This window comes from Canis lupus, chromosome 38 (assembly GCF_048164855.1).
Source record: "Canis lupus baileyi chromosome 38, mCanLup2.hap1, whole genome shotgun sequence".
NCBI lineage: Eukaryota > Metazoa > Chordata > Mammalia > Carnivora > Canidae > Canis > Canis lupus.
In genome coordinates this window covers 12,379,023-12,391,351 of record NC_132875.1, presented here as the reverse complement: position 1 = coordinate 12,391,351, position 12,329 = coordinate 12,379,023, and the positions used below count along the sequence as shown (strand labels likewise).

Here is a 12,329-nt window from a genome sequence, read left to right as displayed (position 1 = left end):
TGATGACATGGCAATACCTTAACTACAATGGAAGATGTGGCCATGAATCCATGTCTAAGCACTATTAGTGTGAAAGAAGTAGAAGACAGTTATTGAGAACAACTTAAAAATATCTTTTATGGATGAAATTTAAAATATCTAGAAAGTTATAAAAACATTTTAAAAGTAAAAGGAAATAGGAGTGCTTCTAATTGTGGCAACATCAAGAGTTTAGTGATATAAAACTGAATGAAATAATCAAAATAACTGTTCTGGAAGCTCTAAATCAAACATAGGCAAATAAAAAGTTGATAACATTTACCTACTCTTGAAAAACTGGTGGGGCTTTGAGTAGTAACAGTAAGAGTCTGTGACCTTTTGGTCAGGGGTTATTCCCATAGTACCAGTTCCGTAGTCAGGTGTGTTAGTTTTAACAGTAGGGCTGACCATAAGCAGTAGCTTTGGTGCATTGGTCACTTGCTTGATTTGGAGTTGGCAGCAGAAATTCATAGCTCTGCTGTCTAAAAGTGGCACAGTCAATTGGGGAGAAGAGAGAAGACTCACAGGTTTTCTAGCCTGAGAATGTGCTCCTAGCTAGGTTAAGTGGTGAATTTACCAGATAGTAAGCCAGGAGATCCTGGGTATAAGAGAGGCATGGGAGGCCTGAGATAAGCTCTCCATAGATTCCTAGCTGGCTATAAAAGTAAGAAAGTATGTGAGGAAACCATTAGAGCCAGGGAAAAGTGAATGCCAAAGAACGGAGAACTAGTTATAACTCTGAAAACATCCTCCACACCATACATGTATTGATCGGCAGAAGCTGTATGGTCTGAAAGTATGTGAGCACAAATACTGCCCAAATCTTTGGCTGATTCAGACACAGCAATGACTCCTAAGAAGTCAGGCTGTAAATAAAAATTAAAATTAAAAAAAAAACTGATTAGATGTCAATAGCTGTACACGGTAGTGGAGAAAGTTTTTCACCATTTAAGTCTATGCAAATTACTAAAAAATATCTAACAACTTAAGTGTTTTCAACATAAACTTATAACACACTCAAAGAAACTAAACTATACTCATAAAAATAGCAGTCAAGAGAAACAGACTCTGAATGATCCCCAATATTGGGTACATCAAAAACTACTTCAATGCAGCTATTATAAATATGTTCTAAGAATTAAAGAAAAATCTGATGATGATACAGTAAAAAAGGAACTTTAATACAGAAATAGAATGTATAAAAACATTAAATTCCAAGCTAAACAAAATAGTTACTGAAATGGAAATTTCCCTTAAAAAGGCCTCAATGACAGATTTGAAAGGAAAGGAGAAAGGATCAGTGAACTTGAAGATAAAGCAAGAAGTAGAGGGGCTTCTGGGTGTCTCATTCGGTTCAGTGTCCAACTCTTTTTTTTTTTATTTTATTTTATGATAGTCACAGAGAGAGAGAGAGAGAGAGAGGCAGAGACATAGGCAGAGGGAGAAGCAGGCTCCATGCACCGGGAGCCCGATGTGGGATTCGATCCCGGGTCTCCAGGATCGCGCCCTGGGCCAAAGGCAGGCGCTAAACCACTGCGCCACCCAGGGATCCCAGTGTCCAACTCTTGATTTCAGCTCAGCTCACGGTCTCAGAGCGGTGAGGTCAAGCCCTGCATCAGGCTCTGTGCTGGGTATGGAGCCTGCTTAACACTCTCTGTCTCTCTCACTCTTCCTCCCTTGCCCCTCCCCTGCTCACACACATGCTCTGTAAGGAAAAAAATTAATAAAAAGCAATAGGTAGAATATAATGATACAGCAATGATTTAGCCAATACACAGAAAGGAAAAATATAGAACAAAAATGATCACATCCTCAGACACCTATGAGACAATATCGGGTCTGAGACAATATCAGGTGTACCATGCATTGAAACATGTGTCATGGGATCTCCAAAATCAGAAGATAGAGAAAGTGGCAGAAAATATTTGAAGAAATATTGGCTCAAACTTCTCAAATTTGATAGAAAACATTTATCTACATTTCCAACTAGTACATTGAATCCAAGCAGGATACCAAGAGATTCATACTAAACAAATCATAGTCAAACTGCTGAAAGGCAAAAACAAAACTTTTAAAAGAGTAAGAGAAAAATCTATTCCTAGTTGAAGAAAAATATAATTAAAGGCTGGCAGAAACGATGGAGGCCATACGGTAGTAGAATGACATATTCAAAGTCCTAAAAAGCTTTGTTATCAAGAGTTTTATCCAGAAAATGTATTCATCAAAAAGAAGGAAGGAAGGAAGGAAGGAAGGAAGGAAGGAAGGAAGGAAGGAAGGAAGGAAGGAAGGAAGGAAGGAAGGAAGGAAGGAAAGAAGGAACGAACTTGCAAATAATTTTTTAGAAATAGGAGGAGAATACGTTGCTGGCAGACTAGCCCTGCAAGAAATTCTAAAGAAATCCATCAGCCTAAAAGGAAATGACACAGAGAAATAAATTGAATCATGTGAAGGTAAGAAGAACACCAGAAAGGGTAAATATGTGGGTAATCATTAAAGACTCTGTGTATGGGGACGCGTGGGTAGCTCAGCGGTTGAGCATCTGCCTTTGGCTCAGGGCATGATCCTGGAGTTCTGGGATCGAGTCCTACATCGGGCTCCCTGCATGAAGCCTGCTTCTCCCCCTGCCTGTGTCTCTGCCTCTCTCTTTCTGTATCTCTCATGAACAAATAAATAAAATCTTAAAAAAAAAGACTCTGTGTATGTATGTACATATTCCTATTCTGTTTTCTTCTCTCAAATCATTTTTAAAAACCTTATTACTGTTAAAAGATTTATGTTATTGCAATGTAGGGTTTACTACATACACATACATATACACACACGTACACACATGCACACACACATACACACATTTACATGGTATCATAACTCAAAGATCAGGAAGGAAAGAGAGCTATATAAAGAGTTTACCTGTCATATTTTGCCAGAATTAAGTCAGTACCAACCTGAATTAGACTGTGGCAAACAAAGATGCATATTCTAATTCATAGAGTAATTAGTAATAAAATAACACAAAAGTATGGATTAAAAATCAACTGGGATCCCTGGGTGGCGCAGCGGTTTGGCGCCTGCCTTTGGCCCAGGGCGCGATCCTGGAGACCCGGGATCGAATCCCACATCCAGTGCATGGAGCCTGCTTCTCCCTCTGCCTGTGTCTCTGCCTCTCTCTCTCTCTCTCTCTGTGACTATCATAAATAAATAAAAATTAAAAAAAAAGAATTGCCTCAAAGTCAATAACTTTAAAAAAATAAAAAATAAAAAAAAATAAAAAGTCAACAGAATATAGTAAACTGATTTTCAACAAGGTTTGCAAGAACCAAGGGAAAAATAGTCCTTTCAATAAATGGTGTTAGATAAGCCACATTTGAAATGAATGAAACTTGAAACTTAACTTATAACATATATAAAAATTAATTCAAAATGGACCAAAGACCTAAATCTAAAATCAAACTGTAAGACTCTTGTAAGAAAACATAGGGAAAAAAATCTCCATAACCTTGGATTTGGCAATAGTTTCTTAGATATGACACTAAATGTATAAACAATACCAAAAAATAGACAAACTGAAATTTATCAAACTTCATTTATTTTTTAAAGGTTTTATTTATTTATTCATGAGAGAGAGAGAGGCAGAGGCATAGGCAGAGGGAGAAGCAGGCTCCCTGTGGGGAGCCCGATGTGGGACTCGATCCTAGGACGCCGGGATCACAACCTGAGCCAAAGGCAGATGCTCAACCACTGACCTGCCCGGCATCCCAAATTTATCAAATTTTAAATCATCTATGCTTTAAATGACACTATCAAGAAAGTGACAAGAAAACCTGCAGAGTGGGAAAAGACATTTGCAAATCATATATCTAATAAAGGACATGCACCTAGAATATATAAGGAACAATTATAACTCAGTAGTAAAGACAAATAACCCAATTAAAAACGGGCAAATAACTTGAATAGACGTTCTCTAAAGAAGATATACAAATAGCCAATAACCAAGAAAAGATGCTCAATATCACTAATCGTTAGGAAAATGCATATCAAAACTATAATGAGACAGCATCTCATACACATTAGATGGCTACTATAAATAAATAAAAAATAATGTTGGCAAGGATATGGAGAAATTTGAGCCCTTGTGCACTGTCAGTGGGAATTTAAAATAGTAAAGCTGCTGTGGAAAATAGTATGGCAGTTCCTCAACAAAATTAAAAATAGAATTACCATATGATCCAGCAATTCCACTTCTGATTATATGCCCAACAGAACTGAAAACAGAGTCATTGAAAGCAGAGTCTTGAAGAAATGGCTGTACACGCATATTCATAGCGGTATTACTCACATAAGCTGAAACATGAAAGCAACCCCAGTGTCCACCGACAGATTAATGGATAAGCAAAATGTGGTACATGCATACAATGGATTATTATTCAGCCTTACAAGGAAGGGAATTCTGAGATAAGCTACAAAATGGATGACCCTTGAGGACATATGCTAGGTGAAATAAGCCACTTGCAAAAAGGCAAATATTTTATGATTTCATGAGGTTGTTAGATTATTCAAAGTCATAGAGACAGAGAGTAAAATTGTGGTTACATGGGGCTGGGGGCAAATGGGAGATATTACTGTTTAATGGGTATACAGTTTCCATTTCACAAGAAGTAAGGAGTTATGGAGTGCATGGTAGTGACGGTTGCACAGCATTAGGGATATATTTAATACATATTAAACTGTGCATTTACATATATGAACTGTGCATTTAAAAATGGCTAATATGGTAAATTTTATGCCGTATACATATTACCACAGTAAAAATATTTTTTAAAAGGGATCAGCTACAAAAGCCTCTCTGATAAGTAAGGATAAAGAAAAAATATGAGTGATAAAAAGATGGATAAATAACCAAAGATAAACATAGACGTGAGTAGTGCCAAGAAGACTAAAACACAAATGAGCTATGAATTATATACGTATAATATATATACACATATATATTATATATGTATTATATATACACATATATATATGTGTTTTCACATATATGTGAAACATATATATATATATTACGTGAATCATATATATAATATATGTGAAACACCATATATATTAACTAATATATATATGTGTATATATATACACATATATATATTAGTTAAGTTCATGGTTAGAATTTTAGGGCAAATGAAATTTCACTCCATTCACTAGTAAAGCATACAGAAAGCACAATTAATACCTATTTTGTATTACTTCTCTCAAGGAGAATGACTATCGTTTTGAAAGCATGAAACAAATACTGATAGGAAAGAAGTGACTCACGAAATAAGAAAGCAGATTATGAGAGAGGGTCTAACTACTTTATCTGAATTCAATTCTCCAGTACTCTGGAAATTACATGCTCAGATCCCAACTCAAGTCCCCATCCGTAAAAAAAAAGGGGGGGGTGGAATTACAGATGATGTTGATAACCTATTGCCAGTGGCCTCTAAGGAAGTGGAAAAGATAATAGTTATAATCCTGTGGTTCCCAAACTGTATAGAAGCACACCATGAAACATTCTAATGTTCAAGGAAAACACATGCTTGACATCTGTTGGACACAGAGGAAAATACCAGCCCGAGGTAGTTCACAGTTTCAACAATAGATAGCACTACATTCCTTTCAATAACATCATATCTTTGTGAAGCTGGTTGTTCCGGCTGTTGCTAGGATAAAAGGCAAGTACCATGTAAAATTCAAGGTGGAACAGCAAGGAAAGCAGGCTCTCTTCAAACTCCTGCCACAGCCAGCATTTCCTATGCCCCCTATCCACTCCCTTCTACTGTAAGTGTATCCATCACTTCTGCTGACTATGTTTCAAGCTTCTTCAAAGTCAGGAATCTTGTCTAATTTTTTTTTAATGAATTACCTCTGTTATTACTGAGCTTCCAATTTTGCACAGTGTTTTACAAATTTTGTGAAACACATACCCAACACAGCAGCAGCAACAACCACCGCAAGTAGTTGAACAAATGTGTTTAACACCAATGATCACAATTTTAAAAAGGAGATTTAAATATGTGTGTGTGTGTGTGTGTGTATGAAAGAACAATTATGAATATACATGTTTTTTAACTATTTAAAATTGGAAGCATTTGGAAGGACAAGAAGGCTTAGCCCAGGGAAAGAAAGATGTAACATAAAACTAAATGTCTACTACCACTAAGAAATGTAGGCCAGGTAGTCAATGAACCTAACTGTCCAGTTTTGCCTGAGGTAGAGTTCCTAGACTGTGTCTTAGGTGTAAGAATAGTTAGAAAAAAAGTGGAGCAGATGTTAATATTTTTACACAAAATTTGTGGCAGAACCAATCAGAAATCACTAGGATTCAGTATATTCTATGTAAGATTCTCACAAAATGATGATCTACAACTGACATCCAAAGCTATATGTTGGAATTCCTGTTGCACAGAAGTCACTCAATTCTATAGTTAATCAATGAATAACAAATATTAATTAAATACTCACTGAAATCCAGATTTATGTTTAGACTATAGTTACACAGAAAGGCAATTATGATAGTCCTTTGCCAAAGAAACATAAATGCTTACAATTTGACTTATACTAACATCCAGAGAGACAAAATAAAACATAGGATACTGAAGATAAACTACACGGTACAAAATCTGAATGTCTTTTTTTTTAATTTTTTTAAATTTTTATTTATTTATGATAGTCACACAGAGAGAAAGAGAGAGAGGCAGAGACACAGGCAGAGGGAGAAGCAGGCTCCATGCACCAGGAGCCCGATGTGGGATTCGATCCCGGGTCTCCAGGATCATGCCCTGGGCCAAAGGCAGGCGCCAAACCGCTGCGCCACCCAGGGATCCCATGAATATGTCTTGTTAATCATTAGCTACACTCTGCCTTCAACCGCCTCAAAATCCAGTACAGTTGCTGTGGAACCTGATTGTTTTCTTACTTATTTCTCTTATTTTTCCCGTTTTTCTCCTAAATTCTCCACACTGGGCCTAAGCCTTTCTGATGGGTTCTCAATGGAGAAAGAAAGTAACAAGACACTTTTCCCTGCATGATGCTTCATCTACCAGTACAGGCCAGAGTTGACTTACTTTTGCTGCAGCCCAGTGGATTGTTCACATCCAAATGGCTTGCCCTGGGAACACAAGTATCACACTTGGAGCCAGTGACAAATCGTTTACAGAAACACTGGCCCGTGACCAAGTGACAGGTTTCATTCAAGGCTCCTGAGAGATGACAATTGCAAGGCTGACATCTAAAAACAAGACAAATAAACCATCAAAGAGAATAATGTTTTGATTAATAATTCATAGTATAAGTTAGGACTATCAATAACTGTGAAATAAGATGATCTGTTTTAGCCAATATATTGAAAAGAATACTTGAACTAAACAAATAAACAAACACAACATCAAACAAGACAGAAAAACAATCTTGAACAAAATGTTGCTCATGATAAAATCTCTATGCAGCCTTCCCTTTGTAAACTAATTAATAGCACAAGAAAGTATTATATTGCTTTTTTCGTGCCACGATACATCTTATGGATTATTTTGAATGCCAGTTGTTCAATTAAGAATACAGTAGATTTTTTTTAAAAAAGCAATTCTTCTGACAGCTAAAAATCTAGACTATGTACCCATAAATCATCTTTCCAAGTATCTATCAAATTTTGAAGAACACTGGGTGTGATAACCATGGATCTCCATAAAAATCTCAAAATTCTATATTTAGTTTTATAGAGACTAAATATTACTAAGAAAAGAGTTTGAAGAAGACATGTTCCAGTACTGTCGATGCCCTTAATATAGGTTATATTTCATTTTCTGTTTTATGCACTAAACTCATTTATCCAGAATGGTTGTAGAATAGAGCATTATCCTGATTTATGAAAAGATGTTAATGATACAAATATAATGAGATAACTTCATTCCAACTTAAATTTCTTGGACCTAAAGTTGCTTGTAAAAAAAAAAAATAAAAAAATCACTGTCCTGGAATTTTGCCTGCCAGGACAAACCTGCTTCCTCTGGGTAAATTATTCAAATTCTTAGTGTATGCCAATGTCATTGATCAGGATAAGCAATCTTGGCACCATGAAGTATGAGAGAGGCAAAAACAGCACATGGAAAAAGACAACTCACTTGTAAACAGGAACTTTCCATGCGCTACATTTAAAACAACATTAAATGGATTCACCTCTATTCTCTAATAAAGATGTTGGATGGAGTTTCTTTATCCCCCTGCAACTTCTACAGCATGATCTCTCGGGTAATCATTCAACACCCTTAAAAAGGCCGATAAAAGCTACGGACTGCTAAATAAGCTGCAAATTTGTTTTATGGACTAATATCACCTTGGGAATAAATAAAGTACAGTTTCTCTTGAAAACCACCGTACTGTAGTTTGCCCTTTTTTATGTCACGATAAAAGGACATTTTCCCCCTACAAACAACTATATTAAGTCCTTTATGAATAGACATGCCTCAGAACTCCATTTCAAATAGATGTTTTATTTAGGCTACTTAAGTATCAGAGCTGAAGAAAATTATGCATTGAAATTAAAATGGAATTATAGAAGCAACAAAATATTTGATTTGCTCTTAATTTCATTATATGCCATTACTTAGAGTATATTGTTTGTAGGCTTTTAATGTAATATTGGTAAGCGTAAACAATAAGAGGCAAGCTTCTCCCAAGGCACATATATATCACTACACTACTCATGAATAAGTGTCTCTTGAGTATTTCAGTTTTTATTACCATTCACTCATGAGACAATCACACTTATTTTACATACAGTACATTTAGAGTAATAGTTTCCAGTGTATAACATAATTCCTTTCCTTGATGTAGTTCTATTTTCTTCCAGCTAGCTGCCACATGCTTAACTCCAAGTCAGCTCCGTCAATATCCATGGGATATTAAGTTCTGAATCCAAATGGAATAAATAAATCGCTTCTTAGGAAAGCATGCAATATTTTGAGTAATTAAATGTGACTATTCCTGGTTTTATAGTCTCTTATTCCAGCTGTTGTTCTATCTAACTTATCTGACTTGTTATAATTGTTAGACTTCAGTGACAGAGAATTTTACCTGAATGAAGTTCATAGGAGACTTTTCAGAATATTACAGTTTGTTTCTAATTCAAAGGACTAGGGATGATTTTGTAATTAAGGCCTAAGTAAAATAATTCCCATAAATTTCTCAGCCACTCAAATATAATTTTAAACATTTCCAAGACTCCTTAGCAAATAAGCTACAACTTTGATGTCATTTTATAAGTTATTCCTTCTCAAGAGCACCTCCTAAATGAAATATATTTCACGTTTATTAAAATAAAATTATACATAATAAAGGAGAAGACATTTTAAGCTTAGAAAGAGAAACACCAAACTAAGATGAATTGTGATATTGATTTTGTCAGGATAAATGGTTTTTGTAATATTAATATAAAGAAACCTTTATTACACTGACTCTCCTGGTACAGCCAGAGCTTCTCCCGCAATCTGTTTAAAATCTTCATTTTTCATCCTTATGGGAAAACCTCACTTGCTAAATGGATTTCATAAAGAGTAATCTGTCAAGATTTATATAGATAAACAATTTGTGATGTTTATTGACCAGTTCATTATGGTAAACAAAACAGGAGTAAAGCATCGCTAATCTCTGCCAGCACTCTGCTATTATAGTTCTGTTTGGGCCCCTTTGTAGCTCAGTGTTTACTGAGTACAATGGAAAAGAAGTTAATTTGCTTCTGTCTCTTAAATCACACATCTCATATATTTTCCTTTCCAGGAACTTAGTCCAGTTGTGCAATTATAAGTAAGAGAAAGAGCTATCCTACTTATTATTATTGCAAAACATCACTATTAATGAAGGAGTGTGTTTCAATGATGCATTTCGTTGTCAGAAGCTTCATCATCTGCAGGAGGTCTAAGGATATGTTCCAGAATATACATCACTTTATTGACATTTCTCTTTCAACACCTCTCTTCTATTTGGGACCTCAACTCATGAGTACCATCAAATGTATTTAAATACACGGATTGACATAAATGATATTCACTGAGGTCCAGTTATGTTTCAGGACCATAAGAGACACTGAGGATATAAGAAGGGATAAGATAGAATTGTCCCTGTCTTCAAGGAACTCAAAGTGTAGTGAGGAATATAAAATACAGCATTAATAAAGATGTATATAGACTATTTGATAGTTGAAAGACAACTATCCAGTCTGGTGGCAGGGAATGGCACAGCCATTCCCAAGGGGAGATGCCCAGGTGGCTCAGTCAGTTGAGTGCCCGACTCTTGATTTCGGCTCAGGTCATGATCTCAGGGTCCTGAGATTGAGCCTTGCGTCAGGCTCTGTCCTCATCACAGTGTCTGTTTGTCCCTCTTCCTTCATCTGCTTGTGTTTTCTCTCTCTCTCTCTCTCTCTCTTTCTCTCTCTCTCTCTCTCTGAAACAAATAAATAAAATCTTTAAAAAGGAAAAGGGAAAAAAAAAGGAATCTTGAGAGTGCCTGGGTAACTCAGTTGGTTAAGTGTCTGAGTCTTGATTTTGGTTCACGTCATGATCTCGGGGTCCCGGGATTAAGGCCCGCATCAGGCTCTGCGCTCAGTGGGAACTCTACTTGAGGATTCTTTCTCTCCCTCTACCCCTCCCTGCCTCAAATAAATAACTAAGTCTTAAAGAAGGAGGAGGAGGAGGAGGAGGAGGAGGAGGGAAAGGAAGAGGAAGAGGAAGAGGAAGAGGAAGAGGAAGAGGAAGAGGAGGAGGAATCTTGGAGAAGATGGTTGGGCTGAATATGAAAAGCTGAGCAGGAATATGCCAGGCAAGTCAGAAGGGGAGAAAACAAACATCAGGAGAAGGTATGAAAGTATAATCAATTCAAAATTTTTGGATAAAAATTCAGAATAGGGAGGAGTAACAGAGCCAACCAAGCAGGATAGGTAAGCAAGGGCAAGATATTGCTAGATTAGGTGAAATGGTGACAATGGTGAGGGACAATGGGAAGGAGAGGGATAGATTTACTTATGTTGAGTAAGTAAAATCAGTACTATGAGGTAGACAAATTGAAAAGAGAAACAAAGAAGGACATGAAGTTACCTCCAGTTTTCTAATTTACTGACAGGTAGGTGATGGGGACAACCGTTCAACCTAAAGAATGGATGAGGAAGAAATCTCAAATTGCTGAGGGAATTTAGACAAGGATTATTAATTATTATTAATGAATAAAAAAGAAAGAGGCTTTAAGGTGAATTGGAGAAATTGGACCAAGAGTGTTCTCTCATTAGTCACTAGCACAAAGACTAACACACAGTAAAGTTCAGTAAATATTGTTGACTGAACGAATGAATGAATATAGCACTAAGAAAGCTTTAGACTCAGAATAGGACATCACAGATAAATCAAATGTGACATGTAGCTCTGAGGACAATTTAGCTCTTTTGAGCCCTTTATGATCAGCTTAGCTGTCCCTCTAGCTAACCTCTCCCTCCAGGGAAAGGACCGCTTTCTGCAAGATTGGCCTCTGCTGTGACACCCTTAGGCCAGAAGAATTCTCAGTTCAGTCCTCTTGTTGAGGATCTCGTGAGAGCTACAGTGCCTTAGAGAGGAGTTTGGTTTCCCCTTGGTTAAGATTATATTTCCTCTCTGCAGTAGAAAAGCATCTCACTGAGGTTCTTAGGTTTCTTTTTGTCACAGCCTATGAAGAGCATTGGATTCTGTTAGAGCTGGAATTAGAATTATAGGAGAGGGATTTGGGGTTTAGGGATTCTACTTGTGTGAACTGAAATCCAGACACATTGGCTTATTGGAGAGGAAGTGAGAATGGTATCATCTCATCTAGAAGGGAGGAGTTAAGGGTGCCCAGTTCACCCTCTCTAGCAAAGCCTTCCCAGGCACAGATAGAGACTCATCAGGATTAAATCTGCACAATGACTCTCTTGCCACAATGACATCTGAGTCCAGAGAGGTGGCATTCCTGGTCATTTAGAGAAGGGGTTGTTTAGCAAGATTCTGCACCTGAGATCCTTACCACTTTCCCCCTTTTTGACACCCCACCTAATCCCACAGACTGGTCACCAAATATTTAAAAGAAATAAAATCTCAGAAAAGTCACGATATTAACAATATCACATGTCTACATCTAGAAGAAACCCTCGTCACTTTCCTTAACCTCCACATTATAGTAACATAATAACTTTGAGGTGTGATTCGAATTCTTCAGGTAGAAGAGAGATTATACTTATTCTCTATGGTCCCAGAAAGCAGAAGTAAAACTAGGCTAAAGAAATT

The 12,329-nt window shown here is 36.7% G+C and overlaps 1 protein-coding gene across 1 annotated transcript in view; it reads right to left on the bottom strand.

The window, feature by feature from the left end:
- Positions 1-12,329, bottom strand: part of USH2A (usherin) — a 691,295-nt gene that overhangs the window by 524,768 nt on the left and 154,198 nt on the right. The window contains exon 14 of the mRNA XM_072814508.1: positions 7,119-7,282. Within this exon, the coding sequence (XP_072670609.1) occupies positions 7,119-7,282 (164 nt within the window). The remainder of the gene's footprint in view (positions 1-7,118; positions 7,283-12,329) is intronic.